The following is a 15,975-nucleotide window of genomic DNA, read 5'->3' on the forward strand; positions in this document are numbered from 1 at the left end:
TCCCTTAGTGCAGAGGTTCGGCGGCCTGTTCGTTTCGAAGCGTTTCTTTTTTTCCTTTCCTTTCTCGCGTCTCCTTTTAGCCCTCTGCGCGTAGAAATCGGCCCCAGGCCGGGCTATGGCAAACCGGACAGTAAAAGATGCGCACAGCATCCACGGCACCAACCCGCAGTACTTGGTGGAGAAGATCATTCGCACCCGCATCTATGAGTCTAAGTACTGGAAAGAAGAATGTTTCGGCCTCACCGGTGCGATTTAGCTGTTTGAACAGCTGTGGGCAGGGCGGGAAAAACGGGAGAGAGGGAAGGGGACCGATGCTGTGTGAGGCAGTTTGCGGCTGCATCTCTCTGCATTGGTAGGGTAGGCTGTTCTGAGGAATCCTGGGTAGCAAGTTTATTGTAGCCTTAGTAGCCACCTGATGAGGTAAGTTAAGAGACAAGAGATTTGTATAAAACAACCATAACTGAACAGGGATTTTAAAACCATGCTCAAAGCTAACACTATGCAGCAGCAGAAACCAGCAGTAAACCAGAGAGGCAGTTGGCAATGGAATTAAAGAGGCACTAAAGGAATATAAGGAGATTGCAGAGAAGCTAAATTCCTTTCATCTGCTCTGAACTTGAGGATTCAGGAAGGGAGTCTGAGGAATTAATCGAGATAGTGATTAAAAAAAATCACCAAATCATAGAACAGTAGATTTCGAAGAGGCCAAGAAGACCCTCAGGTCCAACCCCCTGCTCAGTGCAGGACTCCAGGTTAAACCATTCTCAGAAATGTGATACATTTAAAGTTAATAAGTTACAAGTCCAGATGATATCCATCATAAGAGTTCTTAAAGAGCTCAAATATGAAATTACTGACCTTCATATAAAAGTATTTAACCTAAGATCAGCCTCTGGAGCAGAGGACTAGAAAATGACCCTTGTACCATCACTTTTTAAAAAGGGAATTCCAATCCAATTAAAGTCTGTTCTGGGTAAATTGGTTGAAAGCAATATAGGACCAAACAATCAGCATGTCTTATACAAAGATAAGACACGTCTCACATTTATTTTATAACCCACTTTTTTTTCCTTCCAAGAAACTCAAGATGGCTTACATAATTTTCCTCCTCCTCTCAGTCCTGTCCTCATAACTTCTCAGTGAGGTAGGTTGGGCTTAGAGTCTCTTACTTGTCCAAAGACACACAGTGAGCTCCATAGCTGACTGAGGAGTATACTAGAACCTAGATCTGAGTCCCAGTCTTGCACACTTAAACAAGGACAGGGATGATCCAGAAGATATTGCATGCCTGCACTTCCAAAAGTCTTTTGATAAAATTCCTCACCAAAGACTCCTGAGCAGTTAGCAGTCATGGAATATGAGATGGCAGTGGGGTCCTCTAATGGATCAGTACCTTGTTAAACTGTAGCAAGCTGAGAGTGGAAATAAATGGTAATCTCTCCCAATGGAGTAACGTAACCAGTAAGATCCCTTAGGATTCCAGATTTCCTTGTCAACCTAGCAGTGAGCAATGAGATAGTGAAGTTTGTGGATGCCACCAAACCATGTAGGGTGATTAAAACCAAAAGGGGTTATGAAGTGTCTCCAAGGTGGGAGAATGGAAATTGCAATGTCAAATGAAGTTGTCGATAACTGTACTCTCCTTCTGTTAAACTGGTCTGATACAGCATGGCTTTTCTTGTGTTTTTAATACTGTGATTAAGGCAGGCAATTGCATGATGAAATCATCTGGAAGTATCTTAAATTTCATAACCATCACAATATTTTCTAGTAGCAAACTTACTAGATAGATTGGCTTACTGCTATTGTTCAACTTCTAAGTGAAGTTCTGATTAAACACAAGCAGTTAGCCTAGTTTAATTTCAAAATATGAATGAATTTCATGTAACTTTGATTGTAGCTGAACTGGTTGTGGATAAAGCTATGGAACTGAGATATACTGGTGGAGTTTATGGTGGAAACATCAAGCCTACACCATTCTTGTGCTTGACCTTGAAGATGTTGCAGATACAGCCTGAGAAGGACATCATTGTTGAATTTATAAAGAATGAAGACTTCAAGTAAGTGAAAATATAATTTTGCTATGGAGATGTGGTTTTAAAAGTATCAGTAAAGGAAAAAGGAGAGCCTTTAGTAGTACTTTGTAAGTGATTTGATTAATATTAAGAATCATTTTATTGTGTCTACACATTTTTTTTCTTTGCTGTTCGACCATTACCTTCACTGTGCAGGGTTCTTAACTCAGGACTTACAGGGATTCTTTTCCCAATGTGTGTGTGTCTACCTAGTTTAGGGTGATTCTGTGGACATAACACCACTTTCTTTATATGGAATGTATCAAACAGCAGTTTGAAGACCCAATATTTACATAAATGAAAATAACTGCAGTTGTTAGGCTCATGAAAAGTTTGTTTCCAATATTTCTGAGTTGGATGCACCCCTCACAGGATTGGAAGTCTGCAACAGGATTTCCCTGTCCTCCACATTGCCATCTCTAACACAGTGTGGAGGAATGATTTATTTATAAGATTTATATCCCTCTTTTTTCTTACATAGAACTTCAAGTGGCTTACATAATTCTCTCCTTCCTGTTCTCATTCTTATCCCAACAACCCTGTGAGGTAGGGCTAGTCACAGATTCTCAGCCCAACCTATGTCATTCAGCTGACTCCATGGCTGATCAGGGACTAGAACCCAGATCAGCTGAGTCTCAGTCCCATGCTCTTAACCATTACACCACAGTGGAATGATGGGATTCATTATCCTCTAGATATTTTGGCTTACAAGTTTCCCATCACTGCTTTATTAGAAAAAGCAATAAAGATTCTAAACTACTTTTGCTAATTTTCCAGATATGTGAGGTTGCTGGGAGCATTGTATATGAGACTGACTGGTACTGCCATAGACTGTTACAAATATCTTGAACCATTGTACAATGATTATCGAAAAATAAAAAGTCAAAATAGAAATGGAGGTAAGTAATCTGACTTTCTGTTACTGGCTCTTGCCCCACTTCATGATTCATAATAGTTATGTTCGTTATAGTGCTGTAGTCTTGGTGCTTCATATCAAACAAACCATTTGCTTGGGAATGCTTGGCTCATTATTTAAAAACAAGGCAGTTTTTTGAAGAGAAGCATATCAGAAAGGTCTTTGATTCCTTCATTTGTACTGTTTTATTTGGACAATATAAGTAAATGATTTTTGCAGTTTTAGTCATACTTGTTTATTGAGAATGGTATCCCCTTCTAAAAAGCCATGACTGTTATTTTCCAGAGTTTGAGCTAATGCACGTGGACGAATTCATTGATCAACTACTTCATGATGAGCGTGTTTGTGATATCATTTTACCCAGACTACAGGTGTGTAATGTTTGCAGTATATATTACAAACCAAATATCAGATATCAAAATATTGTGGTTGTAGGAAGTACCTACACTTTACAAAATAGTAACCAAACTTCAAATTTGAAAAAGCAGTACCCTCCTCATTTCCACAGAAGAATTATGAATGTATGATGCAACACTTTGTGCAGTTAAGTACTGCCCGAAGTAACAAAATGTTTGGTTCTCTTTAGAAACGATACGTTCTAGAAGAAGCTGAACAACTAGAGCCACGGATTAGTGCTTTGGAAGAGGATATGGATGATGTGGAGTCTAGTGAGGATGAGGAAGAGGAGGATGAAAAGGTTTGAATGTTTGCATCCTCATTCTGGTCTTGAGAGCCTCTTCAATAGCACAGTACTCTTGTATTCACTGTGTGGTGCAAGCAACCTATGTATTTATTGAGTGATTATTTCTTGTATGGTGGTCATTTGCTAATGAGTTCAAAAACTGGCTTTAGCTATAGCTGACAACACTTAAATCATAATTTGTTTTGCTTTCCCTAAAATGGTTGATTCTTGTTTGTGCATTTTATTGAATAATTGTTTGATTTCCTTTTGTTTAGCTATTGTATACTGCTTTTTGCAATTTTTGGTGATATTTCATCTGTAATGTTTTTTCAGCTGGAAAGAGCTCCCTCACCTGATCACAGGAGAAGAGGCTACAGAGATCTAGATAAACCTCGCAGGTCTCCAACCCTGCGTTACAGGAGAAGCCGAAGCAGATCTCCTAGGAGGTAACATTTAGGAAATTTTCAAATACTTTAACCAACATAATGCTAGACCTAAATCAATTGCAGAGTTACAATTACATTTTTCTCTGCTTCCTGTTTTTAGGCGAAGCCGATCACCGAAGAGGAGAAGGTAAGAAACTGACTAGGCTTCTATTTGCTATCTTAAAATTGCACAACCTTTTTTCTAATAGTCTGTATCCTATCAGTCTATCACCACGCCGGGAAAGGCATCGCAGTAAGAGCCCAAGGAGGCACCGAAGTAGATCTAGAGAAAGACGCCACAGATCAAGATCTAAATCACCAGGTAATTCTGTTTCTCAGGAAGGCAGTTGTGGATGGCATTTGGAATCCATTTCACTCTTGGTTTAGGCATAGAAACAGCTTTGACTACTGGGTACAATGACCTTTAGTGAGAGAGAGAGATGGGGAGTGTGATCATGCCAGTACTCCTGGATCTTTTGGTGGTTTTTGATACCACTGCCCATGGTATCCTTCTGGGATGACTGTCTGGATTGGTTCTACTCCTAACTGGATAGCCAGCAATGCATTCTACATTGAGTCACCGTTGAAGACTGTTCAGAAGTGGCAGATTGAGCAAAATGCAGCAGCCAAATGAACAACAGGGAACAGACAGTCCATACATTTAAGATAAATTCTGGTCTGCCTGCATTGATTACCTTTATGCTTCTGAGCCCAATTCAGCATGCTGCTTTTAACTTATAAAGACTTCCATGGTTTGGGATGGCAATACCTGATGTAATGCTTCTTCCAAACTGAATCTGCCCAGACACTACATTCAACATCTGAAGCCTTCCTCTCACTGCCCCCTCCAAGGGAGGCTCAGAGGAAGACAAAAAGGGAGAGGGCCTTCTTGGTGCTGATCTCTCGATTATGGAACACTCTCCCTACTGAGGCCCACCTGGCACAAATTTTTTGATACCACATCTTGGGCACCAGATTACAACTATCCTTTATTCCCAGCTATTTAAAGGCATATAATTGTCAATATTGACTATTTTAACAAGTCTGTTTTTATTGAAACTGATTTTGCTCAAACTTTTTAAAATTTTCTATATTAGACTTTATAAAATACATAGTAAAAGTACAAGTACAGTATTTGAATTTTACTACCTATTTTTAATTCTTGTATTAGTGTTACGAATTGCTGTGAACTACTCAAAGAGCTTTGGCTATTGGGTGGCATAGAAATGACATTGATAATGATGATGATAATCTGTCAATCCAGTTCTGGTTTCTGGCCACACAGATACTACTTACAATACTGTATTTATTCCCTTCTTTACCATTGTGCATTACATGAATGGGGTTTTGGGAGGATTCTACATAAGTGATTGTGAACAGAAACTAACTAAGGATTTTAAATCTTATCTCAACAGGGCATCATCGTAGCCACAGACATCGCAGCCATTCCAAGTCCCCAGAAAGGTACAGACTTCCTGTATTGTGGCTTAAATATTATATTGTAGCAAGGCTCATGAAATATTTTCATGCTAGATCTTTTCCTTCATAATAATACATTTTTCACCAACTGTGTATTCAAGACAGCTTGTTTATATCTGAGTGAGATACTGCGATTGTCATAGACAAATGCAATTAATGCCTTAGTAGCTGATGGTGAATTACCACTGTGTAAATTTGGAATTTTGATTGCACCTGAGCATCAGCTGAATAGTGAGCAGCTTTTGTTCTTCTTACAGATCTAAAAAGAGCCATAAGAAGAGTCGTCGAGGAAATGAATGACCCTTAACAGTTCAAAAATGAAACCCACTTTTTTTTTTTTGGACATTGTCAGGCTAGATAGAAGCTGTTGTGGCAGCTGATCTTTTTTAAAAAATAGCTTTTTGGTCGATATTGTATTGTTCAATAACTTTAACTCAGTGGGAAGTTCTTTCAGCATATATTTGATCATACTTGCTCCTTTTACAAGAAAAGGAGTGTCATGCTAGGATGTAAGTGGTTTAAAATTCTTTACATTTAATACCTAGCAAAACAGAAAAGGAATTGTTTAAACTCTTGCAAGACCTATTATGGAAGCCTTGCCTTCTTAAGTATTTGTATAATTTTTGTCTGTTTTTATGTAATTCCTAATTTTAACTGAGCCAAAAGGTTGGCAGAACATAATTCTGTAGAGATTTATTTGTAAGTGTGGAAGATAGAGAGCTACTGTTGTAATTTCTGTATTAAAATATTTGATAAGTAAACCACAGCATAAATGTGTCCTGTAATTAATTACTATGGCTATTTTCAACAAAGGTGATTACAGGCACAGTCCTTGGCCGTTAAGAGTTTAGACAGCCATAAGATAATTGAACCCCAACTTCCGCAACTTTGAAGGTTGGAGCTGAGATTCCGAGCCCCCTTCACCCATTGGTACAGCTGGTGCAGAAAGACGTGTTCACTGCAACTTCAATAGCAACCTCAGATATGGCCTTTTGGATGCAGGGAGAAGAGGAGCTTCACCAGCATACAAGGTAACCTCTGCTTGTGTTCTAAGGCCAAACATCTTACCCATTCAGCAGGGTATTTTAAGAATCCAAATGGAGCTTCCAGGGGTGGAGTGGTTGTGAGAGTTTTGCATGGTAGGAGGAAGACAGAAGCTATCTTAACCTCTGCACTCCTCCTGTCATGTATAGGCTATCCTCTGTTAAGGTTGTGGACAGCTTCATTGAACTGTAGTGCCTGTTATTTAAAGCAGAATGTCTTTAGAAATACTGAGGTTAACAAAGCATTTCAGTTCAGAGTTATAAATCCATTCACCTATTTACTGTATAGCACAGAAGTTCAATGAGCTTATTTAGAAATAATGTGAACAGGATTAGAGCCCTGGCAATGTAGTTCAGCTAAATATGAAGCTAAGGTCAGCTGTATAGTGTTCCTTGCAATACAGAGACCCTAGCATTGATTATCTAAATACATCAGACATATGGAGACGCATAAAAAAAGAAAGATACATAGAAAAATAAAAGCTGTGCTGAGGTATTTCAAAGGCGAAAAATGTCTGGGTTTCACAAGCAAATGTGAGTCCTTATTGTTGGAACCTGACCAAAAATATAGTACTTGAAATACTATACACTCAAGATAGGGTAAGTTGGTCCATGCAAAGATACTATTTCACCTAGGTAAGGATCCAAATTTAAACTGGATCAGTTGGATTGGAGGAGTGACCCCATCCTTCCCATAGCAGTCCTCCCTTCCCAACCCGCATCACCCCTGGAAGCACCATTCATGCTGGAAGACCCCACTGAAAAACTCCTGTAGAAAGCAGATCCTGGATTCACCCCCATACAACAGAAGAGCGTGCCTAGTTTATAATTTCTGATTTTTCATTTTTATTTTCTCCTTTTAAAAAGTTTTTGGCACTACATTGTTTCGTAAAGAAATGACAATCTTTAACACATGAAATCCCTTTCTAATTTCTTTAGAACAATAGATATAAAGTCTGAACCAAAGTATGAATAAAGCTAATAGAAAATAAACAACTTAATTTTAAAAACTCTCTTTACAGTTTATCAAGATAAAATAAAACACGGTTCCCCTTAAAAATAGGGTAATAAAATAGATGAAATTTGTATCACTTTTTCTTGTGATACTGGTAAAAACTATATTTTATATCTATGTACAAATTATACAGTTAAAAACAGTTTTAAATAATCTTATCTAAACATGTTGCAACAAGATTTCATCCAGAACCTGATTTCTTCCCATCACCTTAATTGAACTTCATTTTTTCTGCTGAATAAAATTCATGTTCAAGTGTGGATGTCCTTGAGACAGAAGTGAAAATCGCTGGTTGTTCTGCATCAGTAAGCCAGCTAAAAGAAAATGGATAACAGTTCAGATACTACTTGGATCCCCTGTATTTAATATGCAGGCTAAAAAACAGGTTTTATAATCCCTGTAGTTTATAAGCAGAGGGCTGCTACACAGACTGACATACTCTATATGTGTGGATTGTGCCTCAGTTGGGGGGGGGACCCCAGCTTTAAACTGCTTCTTTAAAATCCTTCCTTGAAATGGCTTTACAGCCATTAAGCCAGGAATTTTTAAGTTCCTCATACATAGGGACCATGTATGAGACGTCAGTACAAATAATTCTTGCAAGTTAGGTTAACACTATTTTATTCGAGGAAATCCCTTACTCACTACTAAAAGATACACAAAGTGAGTAGTGCAAATACTTGATATGCTAATAGAGAAAGCAGGGAAAATTCCATACTCCTTCAGAAAAGGCTGCAACCTTTAGCAGACAGTGTAGAAAATGCTCCATTAGTTCAAGATGTAATTGAAAACAATGATGTAATAAATTTAATTCCAAAAGACGTATTAATCCTGTTGTTCTAGGTACCTAAATGAAGCAAGTCACATTCAGATGTGATTTGTCTAATAGAAAAACCATCATTTATCTGAAGTAAGTCCTACTACATTCAAAATAGTGTGTGTTAGAAACCTGATGTTTAACTCTTATTCTAAAGCTTATCTGCAAAGTACTTATTTCTATTTCATTTATTCCAGCTGGATTATTTCAGGATAGATAATTCAAGAGGCACAGCATAAACCCAATTAAAACCTAGCCAAAACGTGGAAAATTTGCTTCATGTAGTTACTCCTCGTACCTTGAGGGTAAAGAGGTTTGTTCAATGGATAGCTGGCATTTCCCTGCTGCATGTAGTTAGGAGACATATTGTAAGGCCACGTCCCTCGAAGGAGAGGAAAATGGGCAGGGGCAGCATGGTCCCAAGGAACAGGAGGCGGAGGATTTGCTTTACCAAACTGTCCTTGGAAACTCTGATCTAATTTTCATTTAAAAGAAATAAAAGGAAAATGTATATGAAATGCCCAAAATTTTCCAATGCAAAAAAGCTTATCAACAAGTAGCAATACTTGTACTTTGATAATGAATAATGCAACCTTTAACTGCGTAAGTCATAAATCATTACTTTCTAACAAACACAGATACAGTTCCAGGACTAGGCCCAGAATAAGCTATATGCACTGTGAGCTATTGTTAAGTGCATCAATTTATAGAAGACAGGTATGTGAGTCTTGCAGCAAAAATAACCATGAATCTTGTGGCATCTTAAATTTTTAAGGCCCAATGGCTTTTAATGTAAATTTAATAACATCCCAAAAACTGTATAGAACTCCTTGCAACACCCACAAGATATTTCTGAAGCATAAAAGCAGCATATGGAGCTTCAGATGAAAAAGTGTGGGAGCTTTGTGTACAAGTTCAAGGTTCTTTTGATCCCAGGCCTATTCAAATCTAGTACATAGGCCTCCAATTGGAAATTACCATTTCTATGTAGAAAGTCCAAATTCTTTTGTGTTAAAATCTAAAGTAAGTAACCCTCCAAGCTAGATTTCTGGACCACTTTTCTTACATAGTCTAGTGAGTACAAGACTATCTTGTCTTTTTAAAACATTTTTTCATGTTCATCCTGGAAAAGTATCAGGATCCCCCAATCAGTATTCACACAAAACAGGAAAAAATAAAGGAGAGTTACCTGAATTCCCCACCGTGCCATTGTTCACCAGTGAGCTTAGAGTCACAGGGTTGTGCCAGTGTCCCTCATGAGAGTTGCTGGGGATTCCTACAGGCCTGGCAGCAGGCTGTGCAAAGATGATACTGGGATCATTCAAGCTTACGCTGCTCTGGTTATTGGGTGTGCTGCTGCCAGCCCTCACAGAAAATGGAACATTTGTAGCGTGAGAAGGATTACCCGGTGCAGAGTGAATAAGAGGCCACGTGGTGTTAGGAATTTGGATTTGGTGGTGGTGATGGTGCATCTGAAATAGTCCCAGGTTAGGCAAGGGGGAATACTGACCTGGGGGAGATTGGGCAAAGTTAAACAAAGGCAGCTGGACCTGGTGGGTTGGCTGCACCCCTTGCTGGGGCTGCAGAGCATGCTTTGGCTGGGATATTGGTTGTGGCTGAGTCTGGTTAATAGAGGTTGGTGGAGAGGAGTTCTGGGTAAATTGTTGAGGCTGTGGAGAGTAAGATGATTGATGCGAATCAGACTGGAGAGGGGAAAAAAGGATGTAGTTTGGATTAGTTCATCAGTTAGTCTGAGCATCTTTTGCATAAAAAGTTATCACAAAGAAGCCTTTCGATCCCACATTTACTGCACCTCAACTCAGAAACACAGTAAACTAAATTATTTGATGCACCAGTTTAGTTAAAGAATATGGTTTCATTAACTAGATGCAGAATAAATACAGAATAAATTCCATCACTGAAAAACAGCCATGTGGCCTACTAGTAGTATTACCAGGATACATGCCCCATTAACACTCACCAGCATCTCAATTAGTTTATTCATTGAATTTGTAGAAAATCCATCTCATTAGCATTATGCTCTCTCTTTAATTATTCAAAATGTCGGCCTTAATTTACAATTTCTCAAATGCAGTCAATAGTGTGTAGCAGTTCAGACAAAAGCTTTAAAAATATAATGAAATACATAGTACTATTGACATTGTACAAGCTGTCTCCTGTTGCAAGAAGCTTTGGAAGCCTAATTTGCACACCACTGCTGGTTACTTATGTAACATTATTCATAAAAATACTAGATCAGATGCAACTTACACATTCTGATGGCTGTCTAGTACGCAAAGGTCTTTCCACTTGCTGCTGAATGGATCCAGTTACTTGCTGTGAGTTTACAAGGCTTCGGACTAACTGAGCAGCTAGATGATAAAATGTTAAGAATGTGTGTTTTTGATTCAAAGAAAGAACCCACATACAACAAAGGTGTCTAAACAGCAAAAAGCATGGGGCAGGCAGAAATTTATATACTGTGTCTGTTGTCCTCTGCCAGAGACAAGGCACTTTTTAAAAAGCATGAGTAGTTTCTCTCTACAGTCCAAACCAGCTGTACCAAAACCAGCAAACAAAGCTCGTGATATATTTGTTGTTCTCCAGCATACATGTACCTCTCTTGTTTAGATCCCAGCAACAGTCCACTCGTAAGAAAGGGCACCAATAAATCCTTATTTTATTAGTTTGGCGATAGCAGGGGCAGGCCAAATGTAAAACAGGATCTCCAGATGATTTGCAGTAGATAAACAAGGGGCAATGGCTCCCTGTTATTTAACAATGGTAATATAAAGGTGGATGAGTTTCTGCCAGGGTTGGTTGCTGAAATAGAGAAAGCTTGTGGGGTGAACTGGCATACATTTCTATGTGAAAGGAATGCAAGCTCAGTTTTGGTACAACTGGTCAGGACATTGGCTTAAAGGCATTTGCCTTTAGTATTCTCTCTCACTGCCCCCATCCTGACATCCTTTTTTGCATCTGGTAGGTTTCAGGGTTCTAGTTTTTAAAAATGTGTAAATTTAGTAGTTCTGACATCTGCTCAGCCCAAGCTACAGTCTGCTTCATGAAAGTGATGTTTTAGCTATTCAGTGCTTTTAAAAACTAGGTGTCTATTTTCCTTTCTCAACTGAAGGTGAAAACAAAGCACTGACAGTTCTTAATCCCATTCCGTAACATGAAGCCTCAGGAATTAACATATATAATACGGTTTTATAAAATGACTGACATTTCAGGGAATTCTGGAGATTACAATGGGTCAGGAAGATAGGTCTAAAATAGAAGAAATGTTTGAGGATAAATTTATATGATTTAAAGACTCTGGAAACTAAATCACTGATTCAACAGGCAGGAATGTAAACAAGGAGACTGACGAACATCAGTAACAACACTGGTATAAAGACTGACAATACATTCCAGTGCTTAAGACCCACTATGTTCAGTAGAGTTTACTTCCAGGAAAGTATTCATTGGATTGTGGTCTGAATTGAGCAGATGGACTTTTTGGTGTTCAGAACTTTAAAAAATAACAGAGCTGTCATTTGGACTGCAGGCAATAGCCTTATATGTTGCTGTCTAACACTGTAATATAATGAAAATATCCTCAAAGCAACAGACATTTCCAACTATCAAAACAGCTTCTCATCTTTAAAAAAATACATCCAGAAATGTTTGGGCTCAAAATTCTGACAAAACTCAACAGCAGTGGCTAGTAAGGGAAGTTGCTGTATGCACCTTCACTATTAGTTGCTGACAACCAAACTGGCAAAAATTATATAACCTAGTATTTAGGAAATACTGAGCAGGAATGAGACACTATTTCTGTCAAGGAAAAAATCAATGTGGACAAGACATAATTATTAAAAGTATTAATTCATTGTATAATATGAATACCATATGTAATTCATTGTAATATGAATACAATATGTAAATAAAAATATTGTAACTCCTAGAAAGATAGTACTGAGATGTTGCCATCTCCTGATGCTTTGGCCACTGTGATTGGATCTACCAGAAAAAATCTGTAATTAACCCATAAGAGGGTGGCAGATGAAGTCACCCACTGGCTTCTTCTATCAGGTAGAGTGGTGGGTGTTAGATGCCACTGCTAGAAAGTGCTTGGAGCTCCCTTCAGTGGCAGTATCTAACTATTTGACAGCCCTTACTGATGAAATGTGTGGGGGAGGAACTCCATGTTTATTTCAAGTAAATGATCTAGTGAAGAAAATGCATAGCTTAGAAAATCTTGTGAATCAGTTGGAGTTAATTACAACACTGTGTAAAGAAAACTGGAAGTACTAGAATGGAAAATTTAGGAAGAATGCTAGGAGGTGTTATTTTACCTTGAACACCATTGCTTCTTTGTCTTGTCTGCTTGAATTCAGGACAATCCCTTCGGACATGCCCCACATCACCACAAATAAAACACCTCTTTTCTCTAGTCTCTCTATCATCCTCCTTTACTTCCTTTTCATCATCTCTTTCATTTTCCTTTTTCTTCAACCTAAAGGGAAAAAGTATTAAAGTAATGCTTTAAAATATCCTTAACTGTCTCACTGTAGAAAGTGACCCACAGGGTATACATTGAAAGGGATGAAATAAAAAGTTTTGAAGATTCATTTCAGGATACTTCTTGAAGAACAAATTGGAAACTAAGCTGGGTAAATTTGAAAGTTCTAAACTGCTACAGGTGGTTTTTCCCATTTCTCAGAGTTACTAAAGGTAGAAACCATTAAAACGGCAGTCAGTACTATATTTCCAAAAGAATCTTGTTTTGAAATGATTCAGTGGAACAGTTCACATGATGTGGCCAGCTCACTGTGGATTTTTTAAACTCATTATGAACTGTGGTACATGTAGCTGTTATTATAGTGCCCTATGATCAAAGCCCTCCAAAATGTCTTCTCCAGTACAGTCCTGCTCAACTCTTAGAAATTAAAGGCAGTGACTTCCTTTATGGAGTCAACCCATCTCAAATTTGTTCCTCCTTGATTGTCTTCTCCAGGGAGCTTTGTGCCTTCTCATGATGTGTCCAAATTATGACAGCCCGAGTTTTACTATTTTTGCTTCTAGGGAAAGATCGGGATTGGATCTAGGAACCATTTGATATCTTTCTGTCAGTCCAGGATATTCACAAAGTTCTACCCAAACACCATGTTTCAAATGCATCGATTTTCTTCACTGTTTAGCTTCCATCCCCATACCCATTGTGAATATGCAACTCCCAATCAGGATGATACCAGACTGTGTGAACCTGGTCACTGTATATTATTTGAAACTTAAACAATCCTTATATGACCCAAGGCAATAACTCATGATGGCCAAGTTCACACAGTAACAGCATATTCAAAAAGGTGACTACAAACCCAGAATTCATGTGACAGCTCACTGTAGGATTAAACAAATCATGGAACTTGAACTATGCCATGTGAACCAGATAAATAAACAGATCATGCTAGTAACCTCTGGGTCTTGTTTTCTCTTTAGAGCAGAGCACAGTTATGTTATTGTTCCTGAAAACATACAAAGATTACATAGCAAGTGGGTGGGTAGTCTCCTACAATATTTCACACACTCTTATAACAATTCCTGGACTAGGCAGAGTTCTTTCAGGGAAAACACCAAATATATGGCTTTTTAAAAAACAAATTTCAGAGGCATAATTAAGAGAGTGAATTTTATTGCCTGAGAAAGGCAAAGACAAAAAACTAGAAATGTAGAAATTTTAATCATCTTCACAAAATGTTTTCCTCATTTTCATTCAGCACAAATGTAAGTAAGTGGTATACATATTTTTCGAACCTCCTCCTTTTGGGACAGTCCTTCATATAGTGTCCAATTTTGCCACAGACCCGGCAGCATCTGTCATTGGGTGCCAATTCTCCATCAGTCAATACCTTAGAGTTGAAAAAGTATTCCTGAAGGGGGAAAAACAAACCTGTATTTTTGTATTCCCTACATTCACTTTTCTACAAAGAGAGCATAGAGACAGAGAAAACATGATGGAGTAACAACAGTTGCAAATCTTGATAAACAAGATATTCATTAAGGGAAAGGTACAATTCCACTGGCCCCATCCCCAGGTACCTGAACCATCAAAAACAAGGTTGGTGTTCTCCTTTTCATATTAATTCAGAACACATTTGCAATGAAATTATATTACTATTAATTTAGGGTTTTATAGCTTTCTTTTCCTCTGGCAGACAAGACAGGTGAAAAAAGCAATCAGTGCAGTCTATGCATGTCTACTCAGAACTAAGTAGTCAGTCTTAAAGGATTTATTTCCAGGTAGGTAGCCACAGGTTATTAGCCCATATATTTTGCAGCAGAATAACGATCTAAGGGCATGCTTTCCAGTTTTGCAGAAGGCCTAGCCTTATAAAATAATCATGAAGTAAGAACAGTCACAGCGAAAGATCACATGCTTTTGAGTAGGACAGGAAGTACTGAAAAGTCCTTCTCCTGTGAACATGCAAGCTGAATTAATTCCTTAAACAGACACACAGCATTTGAAATAACCTTATGAAATTCCAATAAGGCTATTTGCTCACTTATAGCTGCAGCAGAAAAGTTACAAACTGGAAGAACTTACAGCTTCTCTTCCCAAAAGTGGATAATAAGGGGTACCAAAGAGTTTTCTCCCATTGATTAATGCCTTCATTATGAAATTGGTCACTGTGAAAGAAAAAAAGCAAATAAAAAGATTACAGAACCCATGTTCTATGTGGGTCTGCCCTTGAAGACAGTCCAGCAATTACAACTGGTGCAGAACAGGGCCACTCAGCTGGTGAAAGGAGCCCCTAGAGTAGCCACATAACACCTATACTGAAAGATCCTCATTGGTTACCAGTTGTGGCCTGGGCCCAATTCAAGGTGTGTTGACCTATAAAGCCCTAAACAGCTTAGGCCCCAGTTATCTTAGGGAGCGCCTACACCCATGTGTGCCTACCTGGCCTTTGAGATCTATGAAGGGGGCCCTCCTGTGTGAGCTATCCTTTAAGAAGGTGAAAGGGATTGCTACTAGGAGAAGCAACTTTTCCTTAGCTGCTCCCCATATTTGGAAAGCTCTCCCCAAGGAGATTAACCTGGCACCTTTCTTACTTTCTTTTCGGCATCAGGTAAAGACCTTTTAAAAAAATATTTTTAATAACTAATGCAATAGACCTTTGTTTTGTATTTTTTTGTTTTTGCTTGTATTTTATTGTTATTTTTAAATGTGTTCTGGTTTTTACTGTATTTTTACTGTATTTTATCTTATGGTTGTGAGCCACCCAGTGGTGCTGTGGCACAGTCGGGTGGCATATAAATGTAATGTTGTTGTGGTTAGTCACAAAGTCGTGTCTGATCCACTGCGACCCCATGGACGACATTCCTCCAGGCCTTCCTGTCCTCCACCATCCCCCGGACTCCACTCACACCAACTGCTTCAGTGACTCCATCCAGCCACCTCATCCTCTGCCGTCCCCTTCTTCTTTTGCCATCTATTGTTCCCAGCATTAGGCTCTTCTCCAGGGAGTCCTTCCTTC

The 15,975-nt window shown here is 38.6% G+C and overlaps 3 protein-coding genes across 9 annotated transcripts in view; 1 reads left to right on the forward strand and 2 right to left on the reverse strand.

Moving 5' to 3' along the window:
* Window positions 1-7,340, reverse strand: part of ORC1 (origin recognition complex subunit 1) — a 30,742-nt gene extending 23,402 nt beyond the window's left edge. The window contains exon 1 of the mRNA XM_044429928.1: window positions 6,646-7,340. Within this exon, the coding sequence (XP_044285863.1) occupies window positions 6,646-6,649 (4 nt within the window). The 5' untranslated portion in view covers window positions 6,650-7,340. The remainder of the gene's footprint in view (window positions 1-6,645) is intronic.
* On the forward strand, window positions 19-6,343 carry PRPF38A (pre-mRNA processing factor 38A). The gene is made up of 10 exons (XM_044429930.1): window positions 19-245; window positions 1,901-2,060; window positions 2,853-2,974; window positions 3,277-3,362; window positions 3,578-3,688; window positions 4,007-4,119; window positions 4,220-4,246; window positions 4,323-4,420; window positions 5,514-5,562; window positions 5,835-6,343. Exons 1-10 carry the CDS (start codon window positions 116-118, stop codon window positions 5,875-5,877), a joined length of 939 nt encoding a protein of 312 aa, XP_044285865.1. The 5' UTR covers window positions 19-115; the 3' UTR covers window positions 5,878-6,343.
* A 106-nt stretch (window positions 7,341-7,446) lies between the features above and the next one.
* TUT4 (terminal uridylyl transferase 4) overlaps window positions 7,447-15,975 on the reverse strand; it is a 50,356-nt gene continuing 41,827 nt past the window's right edge. For 5 of the 7 annotated variants that reach the window (XM_044429904.1, XM_044429903.1, XM_044429906.1 and 2 more), the window contains exons 24-30: window positions 15,042-15,124; window positions 14,252-14,367; window positions 12,793-12,953; window positions 10,724-10,824; window positions 9,642-10,155; window positions 8,751-8,927; window positions 7,447-7,949 (exon numbers count right to left, since the gene is read on the reverse strand). In XM_044429904.1, the coding sequence (XP_044285839.1) occupies window positions 7,858-7,949; window positions 8,751-8,927; window positions 9,642-10,155; window positions 10,724-10,824; window positions 12,793-12,953; window positions 14,252-14,367; window positions 15,042-15,124 (1,244 nt within the window). In that variant the 3' untranslated portion in view covers window positions 7,447-7,857. The remainder of the gene's footprint in view (window positions 7,950-8,750; window positions 8,928-9,641; window positions 10,156-10,723; window positions 10,825-12,792; window positions 12,954-14,251; window positions 14,368-15,041; window positions 15,125-15,975) is intronic. The other 2 variants (XM_044429909.1, XM_044429908.1) reach the window with 2 other exon arrangements.

The sequence above is a fragment of the Varanus komodoensis genome, unplaced genomic scaffold (assembly GCF_004798865.1).
Source record: "Varanus komodoensis strain SLA01 unplaced genomic scaffold, ASM479886v1 scaffold20_1, whole genome shotgun sequence".
Lineage (NCBI taxonomy): Eukaryota > Metazoa > Chordata > Lepidosauria > Squamata > Varanidae > Varanus > Varanus komodoensis.

What these genes read in the sequence shown, in the direction of transcription:
- PRPF38A (XM_044429930.1), top strand. Translation starts at nt 116, where the DNA reads ATGGCAAACCGGACAGTAAAAGATGCGCACAGCATCCACGGCACCAAC. An exon ending in AGGAAGAGGAGGATGAAAAG is followed by an intron (nt 3,689 to 4,006) that starts GTTTGAATGTTT and finishes ATGTTTTTTCAG; the next exon opens with CTGGAAAGAGCTCCCTCACC. An exon ending in ATCAAGATCTAAATCACCAG is followed by an intron (nt 4,421 to 5,513) that starts GTAATTCTGTTT and finishes TTATCTCAACAG; the next exon opens with GGCATCATCGTAGCCACAGA.